Source organism: Strix uralensis, chromosome 4, assembly GCF_047716275.1.
Source record: "Strix uralensis isolate ZFMK-TIS-50842 chromosome 4, bStrUra1, whole genome shotgun sequence".
NCBI classification, from domain to species: Eukaryota; Metazoa; Chordata; class Aves; order Strigiformes; family Strigidae; genus Strix; species Strix uralensis.
The window spans coordinates 13,006,311-13,031,816 of NC_133975.1; the positions used below are offsets into that span (position 1 = coordinate 13,006,311).

The 25,506-nt window shown below is 39.8% G+C and overlaps 1 protein-coding gene across 1 annotated transcript in view; it reads right to left on the reverse strand.

Moving 5' to 3' along the window:
• SORCS2 (sortilin related VPS10 domain containing receptor 2) overlaps window positions 1–25,506 on the reverse strand; it is a 573,028-nt gene that overhangs the window by 234,426 nt on the left and 313,096 nt on the right. The window contains exon 3 of the mRNA XM_074865689.1: window positions 10,400–10,499. Within this exon, the coding sequence (XP_074721790.1) occupies window positions 10,400–10,499 (100 nt within the window). The remainder of the gene's footprint in view (window positions 1–10,399; window positions 10,500–25,506) is intronic.

Sequence of the window (25,506 nt, forward strand, 5' to 3'; positions counted from 1 at the left end):
GATTGCTGAAGCCAGAGTAATTCCCAGCTGGGCTTTAGACCTCCTGATTTCCACCCTTCATAGCCTCACAGCCTCTTTGTAATCACTGTGAGTCTCTAGCCCCTTCTTCCAAAAGCTGTAAACTCTCCTTTTCTCCCTGAGTTCCAGCCAAAGCTCCCTGTTCAGCCAGGGTGGTCTTCTCTGACGCCGGCTTCTGTTACAGCACCTGGGGACCGCCTGCTCCTGAGCCATTAACACTTCCTTCTTAAAGAGCGCCCAGCCTTCCTGGACCCCTATACCCTTCAGGATCATCTCCCAAGGGATCCTTTCAAGCAGGTGCCTAAACAAGACAAAGACAGCCCTTTGGAAGTCCAGGATGTCAATTCTGCTTCCCCCTCTCCTGGCCTCTCTAAGAATAGAGAACTCTATTATTTCATGATCGCTGTGTCCTAGTCGGCCTCCGACCGCCACATCATCCACCAGTCCTTCTCTGTTCACAAAGACGAGATCCAGCAGGGCACCTTCTCTGGTCGGTTCACTCACCAGCTGCATCAGGAAGTTATCTGCCACACATTCCAGGAATATTGGGGACTGGTCCTGCTCTGCTGTGTTGTATTTCCAGCAGATGTCTGGGAAGTTGAAGTCTCCCACAAGAACAAGGGCAAGCGATCGTGAGATTTCTCCTAAGTGCCTACAGAATATTTCATCCACCTCTCTGTCCTGGGTGGACGGCCTATAGTAGATTCCTACTACAACATCTGCCCTGTTGGCCTTCCCCCTGATTCTAACACAAAGACACTCTGCCCTGTCTTCACTACACTTGTACTCAAAGCAATCATAAGAGCCCCTAACATACAGCACCACTCCACCACCTCTCCTTCCTTGTCTATCCCTCCTAAAGAGCTTGTAGCCATCAATTGGCCACTCCAGTCATGGGAGACATCCCACCATGTTTCTGTAATAGCCACATCATCTTATTTTCCTGCTTCATCACAGCTTCAAGCTCCTCCTATTTGTTACCCGTGCTGTGTGCATTGGTATAGATACACTTCAGATGGGCTGATGTTTTGCCCCCTTCCCCCTTCGAATCTAATTTAAAGCTCTGTCAATGAGCCCAGCTAACTCCTGCCCCAAGATCCTCTTCCCTCTCTGGGACAGGTGCATCCCATCTAATGCCAAAAGGTCTGGCGTCCTCTATACCAATCCATGATTGAAAAATCCAAAGCCCTGATGCTAACACCAGTCTTAGAGTCACAAGTTCATTTGTTGAGTTCTCCTGTATTCTTCTTCATCTATCCCCGCAACTGAAGGGATGGAGGACAACACAATTTGTGCCCCCGACCCCTTAATCAGTTTCCCCAAGGACCTGAAATCTCTCTTCATAGCTTTAGGACTTCTCCTGGTAATGTCGTCACTACCTACCTGAAAAACCAAGAGAGGGTAGTAGTCCTTGGGTCTCACCAGAGCGGGGAGTTTTGTCATGAGGTCCTTGACCCGGGCAGCAGGGAGGCAGCAGACTTCCCTATGAAGTGGGTCTGGTCTGCATACTGGGCCTTCGACACCCCTCAGAATGGAGTCACCCACTACAATGACTCTTCTGGGGTGCTTTTTAGAACTAGTTTTAATACCTGGTCTGGAATGACCCAGCCTTGGTGGACCTTGGTCTTCCTCCTTGTTTGTCTCATTTTCTTCCTCCTTCTCTTCTTCACTCAAAAGTTCCAGGGCCCCAAATCTATTGTGAAGGGACACCATGGAGGGTGAGGGTGGTTGGGAGAGGATTTTCCTGCCTCTGTGAGCACGGACCTGTTTCCAGCCTCCCCCATCTCTTAGGTCCCCTCCTTCTGCCTGGTAGCAAGAGGATGAGGGATTGCCTGCTTCGTTTGGAGCCTCCATTTGCTCCTGTTGCTTCATTGGTGCTAAGGTGCTACTCCACGAACCAATTTCCCTTTTGCACTCCCTAATACTTCTTAATCTTTCGACCTCTTCTTTGAGTTCCGCCACCAGGCTGAGCAGGTCATCCAGCTGATCACAGCACACACAGGTGTTGTCACTGCTGCCCTCCAGCAGGATTGACAGGCTCAGGCACTCCCTGCAGGCCGAGACCTGAACCGCTGCATGTTTGTGTGGCAGCTCCGTCTGGGTCGCCGCATTCTTTCTGGTGGTGGTTTTGACACGAGTGGAGACCGTGGTTCAGTCCACTCGTGGAGGACGATAAGATGAAACTAGCTTAGATAAGTTCTAGAGCCAGATGGACTGCGCCCTGTCCGCTCGCCCTGCCTGCGCGAACTGCCTCACAAACTACCGTGCCTCACCCTTCTGACGCGCCAGGCCCTGTTTGCCCGTCTTGTTCACTGCGTTTCTGGTCGCTCATGCTCCCTGGGGGAGGCGACTTGAGTCTCTCCCTCTTCCCTGGGCTTCTTCCTTCTCGTCATGCGGTTTTGCCATGGGTTTTTGATGCTTTCAGAAGGGTCCCCTGCTGCTATCCTCCTCTTCGAAGCCCCTCCTCTAGCTAGGACATGAGAAAGTCTCTGTCATGCTGGAGAAAAGCCTAGGTCTCACTCAGGTCTAGAGACCTATAGAAAATAATTTTTGTTGATTAGTTGATTTTGGTTTTTCCTCTAGTTGTTATCTCAAGCACGGGAGGAATTAAGAAGTACTTTCAGGTCAATGAGCCCATGGGCAGGCTGGACTAGGGAAACGCATGACTTGCTTAGTGTCCTGCACAGCAAATCTACCGCCACCCCCCTAGATTTTTCTCTGGCATATGGCTCAGATTTAGATTTGGGACTAAGTATAATATATACATAATATATACAATATATAATATACATTTTAAAATAACGAGCTTTGAAATGACAGCCTGGTCTAAATTTTGCAAAATTGACCTTATTTTCAGACATACCCAGATCTTAAAATCCCTCTAGTGTGGAACATTATGCTTTCCTGTTTACAGCTCCTCTCGAACCAACCACCCGCTCAGCAGCACACATCACCACAGGTGCTGAGGGTAACTTCAGACCTGCTTTCTACTATATGCTCTTGATTGACTATTCCTATTTCTCCAAGCAATGACCCCTGCTCGTCATAATAGGAAATAAAACCTTGCTGAAAATATGACGCTTGGATTCCTTCTCTTCCCAGAATTACCAGCAGGGAAATGGATGTCTCTCAAGTGCAGAATCATATGCACAATGGTCTCTTAACACTTGCTCACAGGTCTTTTCCATTATCACATAAATCTTTTTTATGTTGTACTCCCACCAACTAGTCTTTTTATTTTTGGCTTCACTACAGTAAACTTAATTTAACATTACAGCTTTTTGGTAGTTGTTGGTCTGCTTTTATGATTAATGAGTTTTAGACGGGAAATTCATAAAAACAGAACAAAAGAATCTATAATAAACGTGCAGTAAAGACAGGACTATTTTTCCTCAGAATAATTGTATGCCTGAGCACAAAAGAACGGGAAAGTTGCACATTACGCTACACAATCACAGCAAAAGGTCAATCTCAAAAACTTCAATTGAAATCTCTACATTAAGCATCAAATAACTTATAGGATAGAATAATAACACAGAATGTCTGTTCAAGTAGGCACCCATTTAGCCCACACACCCTTTACCTTGATGAGTAATCTACATATGGCAAATCTACACACTAGTCAGGGCAGTCTACTGTTCACTCATACTGTTAGACATGCTTGTTCGTTTTGGTTTTTTTGTGTGTTGTTTTTGGGTTTTTTTAAATAGAGGTGCAGCCTTTGACAAAGTCTACTACAGGTGCTGGACCATAAAACATTTATAGGTCAAAGGAAGCAGAACTGAAACAAAAAGGTTTAGAGGCAACTTCAGTCTGCATGGTTCATTGTTTTGGTAGACATACATGCAAAAAAGTATTCAAAGACAACAATGCCTTTAATCAACTAGAGCTGGGGACTCCATTCTAACTTCATATGTAGAAGACTAGCATGGAGAAATGCACAGAAAGTGTCTGCAAAATTTTTATGGAAACCAAACCGAACCTTTCCCCGTCACACTGTATAGAAAAATGCATTCATAGTCTACTGTTTAAGAGAGAGGCCATACCTAAAACAGTAACACTGCTACTACATTTGACTTATTGGAGGAGTTACAAGGAGCTGGAATATGAAAATCACATAAGAGCTACACATTTTTGATACAGCCCTGTTTACATACAAAGTGTGAAAAAGCCCTGATTTCTCAAACATAGCAGAAATCAGTCAGGGAAAACAAAAGCCTCCATTTAGCCAGTAAATAGCTCAAATACTTTTCTAATAGCCAGATTCCTAGTGATTGTTCCATATATGTTTTTAATTTTCAATGTTCCACTCTCTGTTTCTCAAAGCTTTATCATACTTTTTCCACATATACATACTCACACCCCATCAAATAGCATCCATCACATCTTCCCCCTGTATGGCTTGGTTTCATCAGTGCTACATGAACCTCTGGTGACTCCTAGCTAACAGCTCAGTGAAAACTCTGACTGTTTTAACCTGTTGAGTTCCACTTGCATTTAATAGATTCCTGGCTGTCAACTAGGCAACTGCTCATCAGCTGTGTGTGAATAAAACCTGGGATTTCTGCATAGGACTGCCTCCCACAGCAATCCACTTACTAGCAAACTGTGGGTGGAAAAAAAATTCAATTACTGGGCATACTTCTGGAAGCATTTGGAAAAGCTGAAGATGAGCTGAACAGTCCTGGACAGAAGTCTTAAGCAAAATGATGCAGTCAGGTTACATCAGTGCTCTGGTGGTGGGTGCATCACTAGAATAAAACTGAATGGTGACACTGCTTATAATGAAAGAATGCATCGTGGTAGAGAGATGATGCATCACAACATACAGACTCATATTCTGCAACTTCACAGTGAAACCTTCCCAGAGTAACTACTCAGGTTATTGAAAGGAATATTCCATAGTTGACAACTTCTACTAATAAAAGTGTAATGTAATTCTGCTCTCTATGTTTGCAGACATTCTGGTATGGTCTCTAAGGAAACTGATACCTGAATAGAATTATTCCTTACAACTAAATATAGTCATACTGCATTTTGAAAACTTCCACTAACAATTGTTTTGCTCTGAAAAACAAATGTCAAAATGTGGTAGGACTGCATTTACCTGTAAGTGCTTACAAACATTGCTCAAGCCAGTTGCATCTCAGGAAGTGCTTTTACAGCTGTGGCAAATACCCTTTTGCAATCATATATAAATTATACTCTTTTAAAGTATCAGGAGTTAAAATGTTGTACAGGATAGCCTATATCCTTATTACTATCTTAAGTGTTCTGTATGGTTTGTCAAGCAAAAGTACACATTTGTCATCTCGCCTTTTAGTTTGGAAAAACATGCAGCTATTGGTTACTGTGACAGCTGGGAAATATAAGTGGTCAATCCATTTGACTAATAAGTCAGTGTATGCACAATCAACATTTATTTTCTCTTAATATGAAAAGCCTGAGTACACATTGCTGAGCTGCCTCTTTTCCAGAAGCATATAAACAGAAAGATGGATGCATCAGTTGCATAAGCGCCAATGAAAATTAAAATATGCACTGAATGTGGGAAAAAATCACTGTGTTCATTCAACTCTCCAGCAACATTATACAAACAGAATTAAAGCAAATACGTAAATTCTACATCCAATGGTATATATGCTCTACAAAAACGTTAAACATTTTGTTGATAATTTAGCTTAGAGAACCTGATGTCTGCTAACTTTTGTCTTCTGTAGAAAGAATTTACTTTGTTCAGCTGTCTTCAGTTTGACACTATGGAAAGCATAATGCCATACTCCATGAGTCATGGGCATCACTTTCAAATCACAATTATAATGCTGTTTTGGAAAACAAAAGATACAAATAATTTTTCCCACATGGAACATTATGGGATGCCTGCACTATTTGACGCTATCGGTATAGAGCAATTACTGAAAAGGAGATAATTAGTAAATTCTGGTTTAAAGTGCAGGAACATCCTTTATCAATGCACAGCAGTTCAAGGCCTGCATAGAATAAGGCTATTTTATGTCACAGATCAATGACAATGTGCTTTGAATGGAGAAGTTAGCATCACAGAGCTCACACAGGATAACTCACCTTCATTACTCTTCTTTCCAAAACCATATCAGAATAACAGTTTCAGTGTCTTTGGTTGCAGGTTTGTACTACACTAAAAACAGCCCGAATACAAAACAAATATTAATGCATTCTTAGGAAGCGTGAACTCTTAATAACAGCATGAACACTTAATGACAGCGTTATCTCACCTATTTATTGTTTCATAGCATTTCGGGTGAGCTTACATGGTCTTTTGCAGGTAGGTGCAAATGTCTTCTGTTTGTGCTGCTGGCTGACTGCAATTCAGCTCTGAATCACTAACAATACAGCCACGGTTCACGCCTCCATCTCACGATTCCATCAGAAAGACTCGTTGAGAGCGATACATGAAACCCTCTAAAGCTCTACCCTCAGAGGTTTGTCATCATTTCTTGTTAAAACTGGGTTTCGTAGCTTGAGTCCTGTGGTAACCGCAGCAACACAATTTCCGCATCAGAATTCTGCTGTGTTCAGCCAGAAAAAGACCCAGACTGAGTGAATTTACCTCCATCATCAAGAAGACTGTGTAGATATGACCTTGATACAACTCCTTCCCAATTTGTCTCTTAGACCTATGAACAGTACTTACCACAACTTGTTCGTAGAAGGGTAAGAGAGAAAAGGAATGTGTCACTTTGTTGCATGGATTTAGTGGGTTTTATAAACAATTTCCATTCTTCCACCAGCTACTTCAAAGTCACCAGCGTTCCTATATTTTACCTTGTAATTTTGTTCTTTTTTAATACAATCTCTTTTCCATGTACCGCTATGTGAAAAGGATGCTGTTGTACCTTCTGCATCTGCTAATGCACTTCTTCATGAGCAACATTATAATTCTATTGAATTTTAACTTTCTTAAACAATGGGGTAGAGAAGAAATAGCACCTTTTTTTTTTTTTTTCTTTTCAAAGCATCTTAAGAAAATGCAAACTAAAGTAATTCACAGGGAGTGAAAATTTCTAGTACAGTTTCACATTTGCTGTATAAAGCTCATTTATAAGTCCATTGGTCTGTATGGTATAATTGCAGCTCACAGAGTGGAGGCATGTTGAGTGAAACTCTTAAGTCACTCCAGGAGCTGGTATACTGGCAGAGATAAACTGAAGAAATAATGTCAATCCAAGAACTAGACTGAAGCCTTCCAGCAAATATTTAATCTAATTGCATTGCAAAACAAAACAAAATCTTCCATCTTGTGCTGGTTTTGGCTGGGGTGTAGTTAATTTTTTTCATAGTAGCTAGTATGCAGATATGGTTTGGATTTGTGCTGGAAACAATGTTGATAACACAGGGATGTTTCAGTTACTGCTGAGCAGTACTGCACAGAGTCAAGGCCTCTTCTGCTCCTCACCCCACCCCACCAGCGAGTAGGCTGGGGGTGCACAAGAAGCTGGGAGGGGACACAGACAGGACAGCTGACCCTAACTGACCAAAGGGATATTCCATATCATATGATGTCATGCTCAGCAATAAAACTAGGGGTGGGTTTGGCAGGTGGGCTGCTGCCCAGGGCTGGGCATCGGTAAGTTGATGGTGAGCAATTGTTTCCATTTGAATCACTTGTCCTTCTTGGGATTTATTTCTCTATTTTCCTTTCCATTATAATTTTTAAAAAGTATTATTATTAGTACTACTACTATTTTATTTTATTTCAATTATTAAACTGTTCTTATCTCAACCCACAAGATTTCTTACTTTTACTCTTCCAGTGCTCTTCCCTCCATGCCGCTGTGGGGCGAGTGAGCCCGTGACTGTGATACTTAGTTGCCGCCTGGGGTTAAACCACAACTCATCTCTTTGTATGTCTGTAGGAAGCTGCAGTGAGACTCTGTTCAGACCCACAATAGTGACAAGTAATTTAAAGGAACCTCCACAAGATCATTCAGTCTTATTCTTGTAAGTGATTTTATGGTTTTAACGAGATGAAATGCCTGGAGGTACCCACATTTCTCCTTTGACTATAGAGGGAGGGGGCATGACTAGACACCTAAATTCCACAGAGCTAAAATCAGGTGAGGTTAATGCTCTGATAACATTGAGGTGGAAATGATGAGCATTAAATTTGCAGTTCTTCCACAGATGAGGTCTACAATGGGTAAATGAAATGAATGCACAGAACAATGGTTAATATGCAAAGTATTCAAAAAATCCTCATCAATGTCTTTTGTCTTTTCTTTCATGCATATTCCCAGTCCCTAAATGCTAAGTGGTAGCATGGGATTACTTATGCTTTAAATTTAAAGTGCATGCTCAGTTCTAGTACACATGGTCAGCACTCCAGTTTCCATTTCCAGCATATTTCAGAAGATGTGAATGGGTTGAAGAAAACCCACACCATAATGATCTGAAGTCTGGTAACATCAGGAATGAGTGAAACCCCAAGACTTCTGCTCAGTTAGAAAAGAGAGTCAGAGCTCTAAATGTTCTATTCCATCCCAATGCAATTGTGATGAAATGGACAGATAGGGAGACATGTTCTTCCATCTTTCTAAAGAGCCTTTGTGAAATAAGCTTGTAGTCTTAGTTAGTGTCCTAATCAAATGTCCATCACCAGAAAAGTTCCCATTACAACTGACAAAGTTCTTATGACATGGAGAATTCCCCCTTACCTGCCATGTGTGACTGCAACACCTCCAAGACCACTCTGAAGCTGTTGGCTACAGCATTTAACCCCAATTTTTTCACCATTTTTGTACCATATATGCCTGTATGTATGTACATTTGCACATATAAATGTATCTCCCACTGGCATCATTTACAGGCCCTTGAAATCCTTTCTGTTCTGCTGTTTTTGTTGTTTATATACTATTGAACATCTTCACAGAAGCAAATCTGAGCATAAAAATTGTGTATTTAATGACTCAAAGGGACTTTCTGCAACAGATGGATTCCAATATGATATTCGTTTACTAAGGCAGGGTTTGTATCTCTAAGAACTTCAACTTGTCTTGAGCAGAGTATAGATTTTTCTAAGATAGGGTTAACATGAGATTTTTTTGTGAACACTGGTGTGTCCTTCAGGCTTGATATTCAGCAGTGATCTTACCACTGTTTATTTTGCCAGACAACTGGTAAAACCACATTGTCACTGACTACCTTGTGCTTGTGCAGGCTTTTATATTGTAGCTGGATGAGCTGGGAAAAATCCTCCACAGAGCTCTCATACATCTCATACTTTCAGCCTTTATTCCAGAAACTGAGATGGGTAAAGATTTTTGTTTTTATTCTTTTTGATGTGAAATCACCAGTAGATCTTATCTCTGAGACACACAATCTGCAGAAACATTGTGCTTGGTGGTAGTTCCACTTCAAGAAACAAAAAAATAATTTTTGTCTTTGCAGCAGATTAGGAATATATTACCAAGCTCGGGCATAGCATAGCTTGGGCACAAAAACTCCAGTGACAATTGCAAGAGAAATAAAATATGTGCTTAATCATCCAGGCAACCTCACCGAGTTCCACTGATTTTTGATTAAGCAGAACAGACAGATAAACACAACTAACATTGTCCTTCCAATCAGTGGCCTCTGCATGAAATCAATGCTTCTGTATAATACTGGAGTTAAAAGGCCTTTATCAAGAGAAAATTCTTATTTCATGAAAGACCTACTGTGCTTGTGTTATTCACAATGTATTTCACAATTCTTGCCGTTTAAATCCCAGGCATTTTGCAGACATAGAAGGGTTGTTATTTTTTTTTTTTTCCTCATAATCACTCTTCCTGTTGCTTCTAATATAACATCCATTGTAAATATACTCAATGGGTCGATTTCACTCTCACTTATAAAGTCCACTGAATCTTCCTAGGCTCCATGAAAAGCTTTTCGGTTCAGTAATGATGCAGGAACATTTTTTAAGAAAGAGTTTCAAGGAGAGGGTTTTTTATTTTTTAATTAAGGTTTTACACAGGATAAACATCATTCTCAATGACAGCCTGCCCAATGTCTATGCTATATTTTAAGGAATGTGCAAAGGACTTTGTGCATAAAGGATGAAGAGGTTGAATGTTAGTCCCAGAATTTGTGTGGATGTGTGAAAACCAACAGAAAACTCCATGGAAGCTCAGTTACTAGGAGTTAATGACTTCAAAAGTTTTCAGAGTCCATCAAGGCATTTTTTCCTTTCTATATTATTCAGAAAGAATAAATATCCCACTTCCTTGTGTCACAAATGCACCAAAGGTGACCTTCAACTTTGTGAAAACCACTTCCCTATATTTTGAAAACCTGTAAAACACACTTCACATAGTTGCAGAATCTCAGCTGCACTATAAAAAGTCATTTTTTTGCCACATACCTTTTTTTTGTTGGTGGGACAAATGTAGAAATTGTCAATAACAGTGGCTATCCCAGGCTGTAGATTCAACTTTGTGTATAACGTCCCAAAATCTGAGGACCTGAAAGAAATCAAACATCTGTAAGTGCTCTCTTCTAAAGGCTTCAGCATTGAAACTCTGCAAAAAGAGCTCACTTTGTAGCACTAGCTATCCATTTTCAATGTTTCTCTGCCATCCCTTTGTTCTTTTCAGTGCTCATTAGCTACCGAAAGAAACCTGCCACTGTTAAGAATATTTTTCTAGGTTTGAAAAAACATGGCTAGTTCTTTCTGTATTTTGCAGTTCTGTGTGGTGTTGGTTTTCATCCTGACACTGCACTGTGCAGTGACTGAAACCCAACATGTATACCTTTCCATCACCACCCACGAGGTGGGAAAAAAGAGCTAAGCAGAGCAAAGGCTCATCAGCAAGTACTAACAGCACCTCCTCAGCTATGCAGAAAAAGAAGAGCTGACTTCACAGCCTGGTGTTGCATAAGAGAACAATTTGGCCTGAGATCTGGAAGACTTGCAATGGACCTCTACCAGACTTCGAACTTCATAAGGGTATCCATCCAATTCTCCAGCTCATTTTTCAGAGGATCACTAATGAATGAATAAAGTCAGTACTTGGACATCAGCATGTCATACACACAAATCTATGAATATTTCCAATGTGGGCACTCTGCAGGAATTGTTTCATATTCCTGAAAAACCTACAGTGAAAATAGCATCTGTGCCACACACCTGTATTGGCAATGTCTAGTATAAGAAGAACTCACGAGTCAAATGTTAGTTTAGGAAAACATTAGTTAGTGAAACTCAAAGCAAGTTACATCCAAAATTAAAACACGTTGGATGAAGCCTCGTTTGTTCTATATAGGATCAAATTGCACCATATGGTCTCTCCTTATTTACAGTTTTTCCTTTCGCATTTGGAAGGGGACTAAGACACATCTAAGGCACCTGTCCCTTCTTCACCAAGAAGCCCTCCCTAGGACAGACGGTTGGTGGGAGGACTTCTACTCTGTACTCCCTTTTTTTTTCACTCGAATAACAATCTCCTTTAACAAAGCGGGCTGAAGATGTGCTGCCCGGTATCTCTGCATTATTCAAATCGGGAACATGCAACAGCTCTCATGTCCAAGAGAACCAGGATGAGACCTCTCTCCCTCCCAGTGTGACATTGAGGACTGCCTGTGCAGTCATTTCCGCCCTATTGCCCCATTCTACCATGTTCATTGCTTCCCACTGGACTCTGTTGTCTCATACTCCTCACCCAGGGGAGTCACTGCTGACATTCATAAGAACACTACTGAGTACAGCAAGACAGTAAAGTGAGAAACCAAATCCCTGGCTGAGTGTATACACCTTGGCAGGTAGCCCACAGTCTAAGGTCTCCTCCAAGCCACATGGTCCCCAAGGGACTGGTGCCTGCAGGAGGCTGCCATGAGCACTGTGTGCCCACCCTCCACCCACCTGTGTCCCAGTGACACCAAGGATGTGAGAGGGCATGTGGTACAAAGCCAGAGGAGGCAACTTTGCTTTTACACATCCAGCTTTCCACATGATATGAGAACTTTCAGCTGTGATTGTGGAGCAGCTTTCTATGTCTTTGGCATCACTAAGCATATTGAGCACAGAATGATATGCCTGGATCAGGTCCTAAGGGACACTAAGTAAAGAAGGGTTCATATTTACCTCGCTTTTCTTCCCTCTCTACCACTCAAAAAATGACTGGGCATAAGCCTACGACACACAGACCACATTCACAGCCTAAAGTTGAGAGCTTATCTATTTCACAGTGACATCTGAATGGATTTGATCCGTTATTTTCCCCCCATAATATTGCTTCGCCTGCAGATATACAGCAATGCATTACAAAAGCTAATGGAATCATAGCAATTTAGTTTTGACAAATAATTTTGTAGAAATCAAATACATACAATTGCACTGCACTAGGTATTCAGCACTGAGCTAATTAAAATTCTAAGGGGAATAGGATGGACAGAGCTAAACCTAATTTGCCAGAGGTGTTTGACAGAAAAGAAATTAAAGCAAAGACTAAAATACTGACTTCAGCCAGATGTACTGAAATCATGCAGAACATGTATGATGGAAACAGAACCTAGTCCATTCTCTTTGAGGAAAGAATATCAGGTCAGTGGCTTGCCCAGTAATAACATCCAGAAATAATTCTCTGAACCTTAAAGATGATCCAATTTACTGTGAAGAGGCAGTTCCAGGATTAATACAATGGGACCACTGGAGAGTGACACTGCGGGAGGGATGGTGGCAGCAACTGTATCAAGGTATGAAAAGAGTACAGGCAGGAAGCCCGAAGAGGATAAGCCATTTCAAAGATAAAAAGTTCCAGGCTAAAACTTCCTCTTCTAAATCTCATGACTTATAAAAAGTACTACAAGAAAAGAATAAAATTGTAACAAAAAGAGTACACTAAGGGAACTAAGGTATTTTCAGACCTTTCAGTAGAAAAACTATATAGTCAAAAATCTTTTATTTTCTGCTACAAATCAAAAAAATCCAATTCCAACCTGAGACAACAGGCTAATGCATATCCATAAAGGTACACCATGTCTAAACAGGAAGACCTGGATTGGCAGAAGATCTGTGGATCTATGGAGAAATTCATTCAGACTCCCAAATCTTTTTTGCTATAACCCAACCTTGAGGGAGTCCAGGAATGTCAGCTACTCTTTGAGACATTTACGTACAAGAGGACATAGTTCAAGTACATCATTCAAGGGAAGCACTGTCCAAAATAAATGGTTTTCCAAATCTGCTATAATCCAGAGAAAACAGGTCACCACAACTTTTTTACACGAGATATAAATTCCAAGTTCCTGACTCTGCATATATAAAGAATTAACATTTTGTAGCACACAGCTAGAAGAGAATTCCCTGTAATTGCACTACTGGGCTACAGATAGGGTTGGGGATGATGAATCTCAGATGGATCTCAGTGCATGCCTGTTTCAAGAATATATTAAATAGAAGCACAAAATGTATTTTGTACCAAATTCAGGAGAGGAAAAGCCCTTTATGCTCTTCCAGTCACAAAGAGATTTTTGTGTGTGTGTTAAAAACCAAACTTGGCCTGTGTCAAAAGTGTTAAGGAGAAGAAAAAAAAACAAAACAAAACCCACAAATGAAATTTCTGTGTTTATCGGGATAAATACATTATCTTTCCTCCCTAAAAATTCATGAAAAGATATTTCAAGGTGCAATGGAAAGAGGATACACATGTACCTGGTAAGAAGAGTAAAACATCCTTCTATAGTATGGTTTATTTGCAGTGGTAGCACAACAGGAGAACTCCATAAAACAGAGCAAGAAGTGTAAAGTCTGATTTCTTAAAGATGGGCCTGACCTGCAGTTCTGAGTGATCTGGATGCAGTTAGTGAGCATTTGGAATACAGCAAGCTATCCACAGGCTGCTTCCTGCTGCTGCTTATCCACCTGTGCACTACAGACTACAGATGGTATGGATGTTTCTTAGTAGAGCAAAACTCAGTGGAGAACTCACAGGAAACTCATCTTCCAGTATTCAAGTGATGGGCCATTCAAGAGCAGTAGGACCACTGGATGCTGGAACGACATGATTACTCATGTACTGATACAGACATCACACAACCTGTGTCTGACAGGGCTTGCAGCTGCATAATAACTTCTTTGAAAGTGTGTACATCTGCTGAAATATGTGCCACTCTTTTTTTTTTTTTCTTTAAGGAAAAATCACTTGTCACTGTAACAATGGTATGTTCAAGTAACATGTAAACATATATGTAAATCATACAATGATATTGCAGCACAGATAGAATTATGTCTTTTTAGCTTGTTTTAATTCTGTGAGCTGAAATAATAGTTGGGAAAACTTTGAAGTGGTACGGAAATGTACCATCATAAAACGAAACTCCCAAAGCCCCTAAACTCTGAGGAAATTTGGTTCTTGTCCTTAAAAATGTAATTTTTTTGTAGTTGAGCTAAAATAAATGTATGCCTAACATAATTTGGAACTGTATCTAAATGTTGAGTTTGGACATCTTCCAACAGAAATATTGAAAAAGAAGGTAGAAAATTAACAGATACCAAAAGAGAAACGAACCAAATGTCTGCCTGTCTAAACTTCACTATGATTATACAGATGATGACTCACACCTATGATTCAGTATTGCTCATTGTTATTTTTCCAGACTATATTTACAAGTATATATTAATATATATAAGAAATATTAAAATATATATAGTAAGAGGTTAATGAAAAATTTTAGAGAGATTAAAATTGCATTCCCAAGTCAAATTTAATACTCAAAGAAAATGTCAACTGCAAATGCTTCCTTCCCTGTTTTCTTTTATTTTTAATGAATTGAGAGAGGCACTGGAAAGAGAATGGTTGGACCACATAACACACATGTTCATCGGATTTCCTCTACCTTTTCTTCTTCAAGATTAACTCAAGCTTTATGCTAGCCAAATGAGCCATACTGTACAAGCCCTATTAACTGAAAATCCTAGAAGGCAACAATGAAGAGATTTCAATTGACTCACAGATTACTTAACTAGCAAAACAAAAAGAAAGCCTTTGACAAACAACATGCAAAACATCTGCTGGCTTAGATTACTGATAAATTGTTGAAAAAACAAAGATTCAATTGAGATGCATGTTACAGAATCAAGGAAGAGTGGATCTGTGCATAACACCCACTGGACTTCTTCCCACTGAATTTTCTCCAAACTGTATGCAAATGTCATCTTCTCACCTTCCTGTCCTTTTGGTCAGAAGAACAATTCAGTATTTACACTATAAACTTTGAAGTGCAAGAGAAATTAATTTAGGTTCTTGCTCTATCACAGACTTATGTCTAACACCAGGATTTCCTTTGTTTTCTGGCCCCTCACCAGAAAATAGAGAAAACACTATTTCCTATACCTCAAATGTCTGTAAGGAAACCAGATATTTATACAGTAGAGAACTGGCTGATGGAGTATCTAAAACAGATAAATCAGAAGTTCCAACAAATGCCAGGACAAACCTACTGAAAGGGAAGCAAACAGAGGAATATCATTAAAGCAGTGGTACACTAATGTATCTTCTTTACTTAAACAGCACAGAAGATTTCAAGGGCTCTTACACATACAATGTGGAAATTGCAGAGACTTTAGTTAGCCTCATAAAATCCTTTTAAACAGAAACAAAAAACCTCCAAAACCCCAAAGCCTTTCTTCAGAGTAGAAACACATTGTAACGCTGGGTTCCAATACCTGACTCATGTATTGAGGAATTCATGAAGATGAAAGTTTCTTCAAAGGCTGTAGAAGAGCGTGACTCCTAGCAATTCAATTAACAGATTACTCATCAGCTATCAGCTCTGCTGGAGTACTTTCTGAAAATACCTCTCTCTCTGCTTTCCAGAAAAGTTGAGCCTTTTTGAAGTTACATATTTTTCCTCTCAAAACCAGAAAATGTTTCTTCCTTAATCCAGTTTTACACTAAAGAATCAACAGTGTAGGCAAGAGCCAACATAAACAGTTAAGCAACTTCACATTTAGGCAATATAGTGTTTACGTTTTTTTCCAAAAGCACTACAAAGATGAATGCATCCTGTTTTTACTTACCAATCTAGTACTGATAACATATATTGATCACATATGCTGATAACATAGATATTTTTAAGAACTGTGGATTATCATGACAGCCTTTTTAGCTGAAGTGACCTGCTCTGTAATGCTCTGATGAGTACAGAACATGATGCAACTCTGCATTTATACAGTTACAGACATTTATTCCCATTTTTACGGGTATTATGTGCACATGAAGAGCCCTACAGTCTTGGTCACTCCACGGGAGCACAATAAAGGACAGACAACCATTCGTAGTGGGTTTTTAGTGACCTGTAAATATATATTTGCTTGTAAAATACTGACCTAAAAAATCCACAGAAAAAAACCCAAATAAAACCAAAACACTGAACAGCTGCATTCATACTGAGTGAGAACTCAATGAGGATCAAAAGGTCACAAATTCTAGAACTGGACTTTTATTCAATGCATTGAATACAGCCAAAACTGGCTGCACTGAAAGGGAAAACCAGTCCTCTGTAGCCGATAATAAAAGCAAGGATTACCTTGCTAGGTGACTTTAGGGAGTCAGATCCCTCCTCAGGAACAATGGTTACTAACTTCACAGTGAGAAATAGGACATGGCCTTCTTTTGCAATGTATTTAAAAATCACAGAAGACAAATCCTAAACAATGCTACATGTTGAGTTGTCCCCTGAGGGTTTGACAGCAAATTCACCTGAGGCTACAGGTACCTGGGCTGATTGTGCCCCATAGTGGCATGCCAGGCTACAACTTTCTATCCTGATGTTGCAATTACCTTTGCAGCAAGTGTTTCAAAGCCCATGTTTTCCAGGAATTACCCTGTCTCAGAGCTGTCTGGACACAAAATTTCGCATGGTACAGGGACCATTCATGTTTTCTTATGAGGGAACATGGAAGGTGATAAACAGAGCTCTGTGTACAGATGGTGGTGTTACTTGCCACAGAACTTCAAGTCTATAATACGTACTTATGTACTGTATCGTGTTTTCCCTTACTGGTATCTTCTGTCATGCATTTATCATGTACTGGTTTTGGTTAATTATCTGATCTGTACAATATACATACACACTTAAACCCCTAGAGTTAGCAGCACTGTGTCTTTAGTATATACTACATATCTTTCAGTGCTGTATTTAAACATTCCTGCTCTGCATAGTCTCACTGTACACAACCACAGTTATCTTTTGCAGACCTTCATTAGTCCTTCAGTATACCACAAACATCCTGCTCATTAGCCTATAATCGTGCTGCCTATCAGTTACATTTTCAAGCTCCTCATTACGTTGCTTCACAGCTCCAATAATTAGCCTTTATATTTTACAGGCCCGCAAAATATCACATTAGCTTCTATTACCTGCAGCCATCACCTTTTCTCCCAGAAACTGTTTAGGTAAGACACCTATTTTGAAACTCCTGCCCTGGTATATTAATTCCATCACCAACACACAGCACTCGCTGACAGCACGTCTTGGAAGGTACAGCCTGTAGCCACAGTTGCAGTACACAGATATTTGTGATGAATCTGTTCAACCATGAAACAAGCAGTGTCACAGTGACAAAGCAGACAAGAAACTGCCAGGAAGACAGGGTTATGTCTTACTTTTGTAAAAAGTAAAAGCGCTGTGTTATTTCTTCCTTCTTGGAAGACCTAGGCAGGGCTGGGGCAGGCAGCAAAGATGCAGCCCTTGAAGTGCAGCTGCTGGACACAGCTGGGCCTGGGGGCACCTTAAAACCCCCCCACCATTGTTCTACCCCAGTTATTTGCTTCTGTTAAAAACAAAACGACTGAAATGATCCACGATCAAATTAATGGTTTTAAAGACTTGCTTTTAACCTGGATCATTTCAGTAATCCTGTTTAGAACTCAGTCCCACAAAGTTGTAGTGACCTAAATAAGGGAATAGAAAATGAGAATGAAATTGTGGGAAAAGGGAAAGATCATTTTTTTACCACACTTTCTTCATTGAATTCAACATATCATGTAACTAACCATTAGTGTGCAAGCATTTATCCTAAGAAAAGTCTTGTGTAGATTTAGTTTCAGCAGCTGCAAATCCAGCATTGCATTAGTAGATGTCAGCAAGGAATGGCATATATCATGAGGCATTTGAGGGGTTTGCTACTGAGAGACAGCTCTGGCATATTAGAAACATAAATAAAATGCCATAACTGATATCTCACACAGTGCTACAAAAATGATTAATATTAATTTGGGGGGTTTGTACACTAAAAATGTTAGCTGGATTAGAGTACAGGAAGAATTTTACTGTTAGGTGTATATTTTTTAATAAAAGGCTTTCCTTCACAAGTTCAATTTATTATTTCTGAAAGTACTGTGTTGGAAAAAAAAACAGTGGCTTCATTTAACTATTTAATTACTACCTACAAAAGAAATGAATACTTTACTTCCTAGATAGCGTTAACTTCCTTCCACCAATTTGAACAAGCAACAACATTTGAAAAAAATGTGTGTTTGTTGAAAATTTAGGGAAAAGAAAAAAGAAAGAAAAGCCTTTGGTATTAAAATGCAATTTTCCAAAATTGTGCTTACTAAATGTATTGCCAGAAGTGGAAACATCCTTATATCACTTCCAGTACAATTCCTTTTTTATGAGTGCTGTGATTGGAAATGAGTAATTACAAAGGAAAATTTCTCATCTCACATACTTGTGTTCTTTGGGGAAAGGGGATGGTTTAGGAACATTTTCTTGAGGTTTTCAAGGAACATTAAAATTCTCCACCATGGAAAAATGCTAGGTATTTACCACAGCCCAGTCTTTTTATTTAAACAACTACACGCAGCTGAAATATTTCTGAAACAACTTTATTCTCAGTCAGGCAGCTCCTTGGAAGGCAAGAAGGATGTTGGGATCTATGAGAAGAGAGAATCTGGCCTTGTGCTTTCTGACCAGAACTGCAAATTTTCTTGTAATCACTGGATAGATCTAGCTGCAACAAGAACATTTATGAAATTAAAAAAGAACTAATAATAATTTAATAAATGTATGTGCACATTCACATGGGATTATGTATTTCTCCAACAATGGGCTCTGCCAACTATAATAGTCAGCTACTTACTCTTAGGTAAGTGGAACTCTTCTTTAACTCCATTTGCAGAAGTTTTTGCTTTTGCTGTTAAAGTGCTGACCTCAACTTTATGATTGCTCCGGGGGAGGTGGGAGGGGGAGTGAATTATATGGCCAGGTTGTAGCACTTTATAAAAAGGTAAATGAAGTCAGTGTTTTGTCAGTAATTTGACTGTGGTACTCTGCACCCGAAGCCAAATGCTTGGCAGAACTAAGGGAGTAACTGGACATTTTTATAAAGAATTAAAATATCCTGAACATTAAGTAAATACAGATAAACATACTCTGGAAGGTATCAAGCCTTATGCTGCATGCATTAGAGACCCATCAACTGCCCCACAGCTGTCTGTGGTGGGTTTTCTGGCATGCTTGTGCAAAACTGCTAGTACACATCATGGATGGAGGCTGGGCAGTGCTCAGATACAGCACAAGTTCATCCAGGATATCAGTTCCCATGTCCCCAGTGTCAATGGAATCATTATTCTAAGTTATTACAACTGGATTGCGAACAAGACCATTACAAGGAATTTTAAGGCATCATTTTGAATTCTTCTCCTGCTACAGAAGTTCACTGTCCATGCTGAAAACAGCACCTACCTCACCATGTCTGCCCATGAACAAGGTTGCCACGATGTGTCTGAAGTCATGAAAACGTTCTGACAAGATCAGGTTTTCTTAACAGCCTTTAAAACCACTGTGTGTCTGTGCCACCTGAAGATGCAGTTTGCAGAACAGTGGGAAAGCCTGCAGTTAGGGATGGGAGGAGGCACACCTGAGGGTGCTGCAGTAATCAGGGCACCAAGGGAATTCAGATGCTCACAACCACTTCAGCAGGATTTGTTTCTGTTACTTGCTAATGACCCCAGTTGTAATCTCCTAATAGCCTTCTACAATTGCTGAACCTTTTTAAAAATTTATTTTTTTTAGAGCTTTCAGTAGCCAAATTTCCCTTGCAGTCATTCTCCTGTAACTGCAATGACATTGGGGGAGGGCCGAGCCCATCAGCTGCAGTTTGGCCTGCTGTTGAACTTGGCAAGCCAGCAGCACATAAAGCCCCAGCAGATGTTTCTGCTTTTATAGCAGCTCTTCCAAACCCTTGGCCAGACATAAATCCAAAATAGATCCAGAAAGGAGACAAACAGTGCCACCATCATGGCTCTTAAAATTAGGAGGCAGAACCAGTCTTTTCTGCAGGACTCTGAGAGACCAGCAGCAGCAGAAGGTGCCATGAAGTGTTCCCATAAATTATCATGACAGATTATGAGGGCCAGCCACAGAAAATGCAGCACATTTTGCACGGCATCGCAGTTTGCTAGGAAACAGAATCGTAAGACAAATACATGCATTTACCCAGGAGTTTCCAAACTGACATCACACTTTATAACAATAAGTCCAGGAAGCAGGCGGTTTTATGGCCATTTACACTTTCACATGGATCTACAGTGCTTCCGTGCCATGCTACTGTTCTAAAAATAAAACAGTAAGGAGATGATCTTTGGTAGAAGACCTCTGAATACATGCCATGCTGGATCTCTTCTGTAAAAAGAAAGTTGCACTGAGCATGTTCACAGCTGACACTGTGCTTTATAGGAGAGAGGGTTGATATATACCAGGGTGACATGCTAATACATTAATTCACTTGATGATGACTAACCGCTCTTACAGAAGCTTGGTCCATTATAAATTGTTGCCATGTAATATCAAATGCAAGTGAAAACAACCCCCACAGAGGAGCTGAAAACCTCAATCACATTCTTATCTAGCATTAAGAGAGACTAGGAAGAGAAAAAAGTGACCCTACATCTGAAAATGAGTTCTTTTTGTAGGAGTGAAGGTTATTACATGTTCTTCTGCTTCCTCTACCATTCAAGTTCAGATGGAGCTGCCAGTAGAGGATGCAGCTCCACAGGTCTGGGGCTGTTGGGGTGTCTGGGGTCTCTCACTGAGGCTGGGACAGCAGGAAATGGGGCTCCTTCCTTGCAGGAGACTTGTGGTGGTGGAAGATCTGGGTCACTAAGTGAAGACCTGCAAAATGGACGTCAGCAGACTTCACAGCTTCTGAGATGAGAGGAAAGAGATCCAGATGATGATGACAGCAAGTTTGTAGATGATACAAAACTGTGAGGAGTGGCTCATACATCAGTGATACATCTTGGGGAGATATGGGCAAACAGGAATCTCATGAAGCCTAACAAAGGGAGGTGCAAAGTACTCCACCAGGAGAGGAATAACCCCATGCACCAGTACATACTGGAGGCCAACAGGCTGGAAAGCAACTTTGCAGAAAAGGCCCTGGGGGTCCTGATGGACATCAAGTTGAATGTAAGGCAGCAATGTGCCGTTGCAACAAAGAAGGCCAGCAGTCTCTCAGATTGCGTCAGGAAGAGCATTGCCAGCAGGTCAAGGGAGGTGATCCCTCTCACTCAGCAGCAGTGACATACACCTGCAGTACTGTGGCCCAGTACAGTATGAGAGAGGTATGGACTCAGTGGAGTAAGAACAGCAAAGAGCCACAAAGATGATTAGAGACTGGAGCATCTACCACATAGGGCAAGGCTGAGAGAGCTGGGACTGTTCAGCCTGGAGAAGAGAAGGCTCAGGGGAAACCTTATCAATGTGCATAAATACCTGATGGGAGGGAGTAAAGATGGAGCCAGACTCTTATTGGTAGCGCTCAGTGACAAGAGGCAATGGGCACAAATTGAAATACATTAAACTCCATTTAAACATAAGAAAAAAAAATATCTTTTTTACCACAAGGGTGGGTGAACACTGGAGCAGTTTGCCCAGAGAGGTTGTGGAATTTCCATCCTTGGAGATACTCAAAACTCAACTGGACAAGGTCTAGAGCACCGTGCTTTGGGTAAGGGAGGTATATTCAATGATGTCAAGAGTTCCCTTCCAACATCTATCCATTTGTGATTCTGCAGTTACTGAAAATTATGTAACATGATTTGTCTTTGTTGAAGATACTGTGTAAAAAAAATAATTTTCTCTAGACAACCAACACAATTAGAACATCACCAAGTCACAGAAGGAACTTATCTTAATATTTTCTAGGAAATCCACAAATTCACATAAAGTCTTGATCATACTAAAAACAAAAGCTTTATCATTTTGTCTTGTCTCTAAATTCAGTGGAATCAGATCTCTGCCTGCAGTTCGCTTGTGCCAAAGAAGTGCCCAACTGTGCAGCAGTGTTGGTTAAGCCGATAAAAGATACCCTCACATTTACTGATAAGCAAAGTACAACATAAGTCCTGCACAATCTTTGGATATGAAGTCTGAAACTATAGTCATATCCCAAACTCTACATGAAAGGTGGCACAGAAGCATTTTATCTACATTTCTCTTTGCAATCATATAACTCTTATTCAACTGCCCAAAGCAGTCAAGCTTACATGAAAAAAAAAATGTGGTTTTGCCCAATGAAAGCTTTCCTTTTTTCTTTTCTGCTGTTGTTGACTTCACTCAAAACCACCACTTTGGGGAATTTAACCTATGAAACCTTTGGCAAACCTTTTGGTATGTGCAGTCAAGCCTCAGGTTCATAGTGAAGTTCAGCACAACACCACTACTCTACAAAGAAATGTACAGATCCCAAATGCTAGCCACTAGTCCCACCAGGCATATTTTATTAAGTACCTTTTATACATGACTCAAAAAACAGCTTTATCTTACACCAATAAAATGAAAACCAACATGTCACTGTTTGGGGAGAGACTAAGATACCTTTGCTGTTCTTATTTCCAAATCACATTCACTCCAAGGCAATATTTTTCTAAAAAATCAAGACTCCAGCTATTATTGGAGAAAGCAAAAGGAGTGGGGTTAGGAGGAGTCACTCAATGCAATGCCTATTGCCCCACATTCGTAGGTAATCCCATGGAACATATCAGACTGAAGTCTGCTTCCTATAGTAAAGTAAATTTACATGTAAATGTATCTTGTGTTCAGACTGGATCTTCAGGTATGAACTGACTTGACTTTTGTTTTCTGTTTGCTGAGACAAACTCTCATTGTCATCGAGATAATGACCAAGTGAAAAAACCTCACAATGTATCTTAAAGACACATGCAATATCTTGACTACTGAACACATCTGAAGTCCTTTCACATGTAGGCATTTAAATTTTCTCTAATTTCTAATATCCTGTGTTAATAAAAATGAGATATCTGAGTCATAATTTTGTTGTTCCTATACATTTAGTTAGTAGATAAAGGGAATTCCTTCTTCCAAAGCCATGTGTGTAACTTTAGACCTTGTCCTACTATTAAGCTGGCAGACTGGCTGTATTTAACATTACCACTGATTAACCTATCTGTAACATCTAACCCTGAAGAATAAATGCCACAGAAGATTTAAGGAAATGAAACATAGCGGTACCACAGGGCAGGCTAAGAAGTTCCAAAAACTTTCCACAGAACGTTAGAGGAAAATGACCTAGCTTGTGAGCTGTGCATTTGCCAAATGCATTGACAGTGAAGCTTGCAGACTCATACAAAATAGTACTTAATAAATGAAATAAAATTGTATTTAATGGCTGTAAATGACCATCTTTGAGTTATCAATACTAAAACCCGACAATTCTTAAATGAAATTTAACCATCTTTCTTATTTTAGTTACTTTAATATATCATGTTCAGAAAGTTTTGGCATAATAGGTTTTTTCAATTTCTGAATTTCAGAAATTTTAAACTGCAGAAGAGGTTCTCCTACAGGAGACTAATATATTTCCAAACTATTTATAATAGTTGTTCATCATTAACTACTAGTCCAAGGATACCAAAATGGATGTCAAGCACATATATTTTCCAAGATACTATTTTGTCATGTTCTGATCTCTTTTCTCTATTAAGAAGTTGCTAGTAAAACTGATTGATGGGTAGTCTTATTGTACCAGGAGGACTTGCCATTCAACTCTTTGACCTTGTCTTCACACTAACGGTCGAGTGTCTTTGAAATCTGTTTACTTCGGAATACAAGAGTATTAATGACAAGATGTCAGCACTTCTCAGGTTTGAAAAGATCTAAAAATAGTAAATGAGTTTGGACAGTAGGGTCATCTGTAATGTACTTTTAGAAAGAGAGACAAATTTCATTATTCCACCTTATGATTAAGGACAAGTAAAACAATCCTTAAACCACTTTTTATTCTTTGGTGTTTTTTTTAATTGAAGAACATTCTTCATTTCTTTAAGGTCAGCATAGACCGCATTACGTGAGAAAAAGAAAAAAGCTATACTGTCAAATAAAGGACTTGACAGATGCAACACCCGTTCCAGAAACAGCTAGAGAACCTAAAAAGCTTAGTCACCTCTTATTGGGCAAGCTTTGGGCAAGTTTGAGAAGCAGCCTACATGACTTAAACCTGTTTTACTCTTTCATCATTATGTACAATGTATAAAAACAGGCTATTTTTCCCCATGTCACTAGCATGGGGCCTGCACTCCTTCACATTCATGAAAATGAGACATTTAGACTTAAGGAGGGGTATGGTGGAAGGAAATATTTTCCAGTGGTAATACCTTCCTTCCTTCATTAGCAATATTACATAAAAAATTACATATGGCAATAATTTTCTCTTGTGCTTGCTAAAGGCTCTTTGCTTTGCTGCATAACTGTCTCATGAGAAAAAGTGATCTTTTGTTCCAACTCCTTCCAATATAGTTGCACTCTCCATATTTACCTGATCACAAATTCATCTACTCTACAGCATGAGATTAGTAAGAATAATACAAAATATGATAATCAGATGACCCATCAAATCCCAGAGAAATTGTCCTCCAACATTCGTGCTGTGGCTTCAGGAACAGACTAATCTAGCAGAACAATGAACAGTCATGTCACACCTGTATTTGCATTGGCCACATACGGCCTATTTGGAAGCTATGTGTGGACAGCATTTTGATTAGCACTTAAAGTTTCTAATTTTTTTTGTTGGTTATAGCTTTTGGATCTGTCTTACTCCTAACATTTTGCATATTTTACATAGATGAATAAATGTACATTCAACACAACTGAGTTTCAGATTCCTCAAATTTCCTCAAATATTATAAGAGGTCAGAGAAACTTCTGGTTTTGCCTCAATAAAGCATAAAAATAGAACAAAGTTGTTACCTGTTGCCTCTAAGACACTGAAGGATGTAAAAGTGAAGAATATTACCATATGATCAAAGGAAGCTGTAAATGGTTATAAAAAGAAGTAAAATAAGAAGTAGCTTTGAGTCACTCTGTTAAGAATGCAAATTATAAGTAAGGGATATTAGCTGATGGACTCATAAGAAATTTTAAGTGATTCCAAACCATTAAGTTATTCACACTGATATTCAGAATGTAATTACTTTCAAACCACATGATAGAGTTGGATTAATGGAG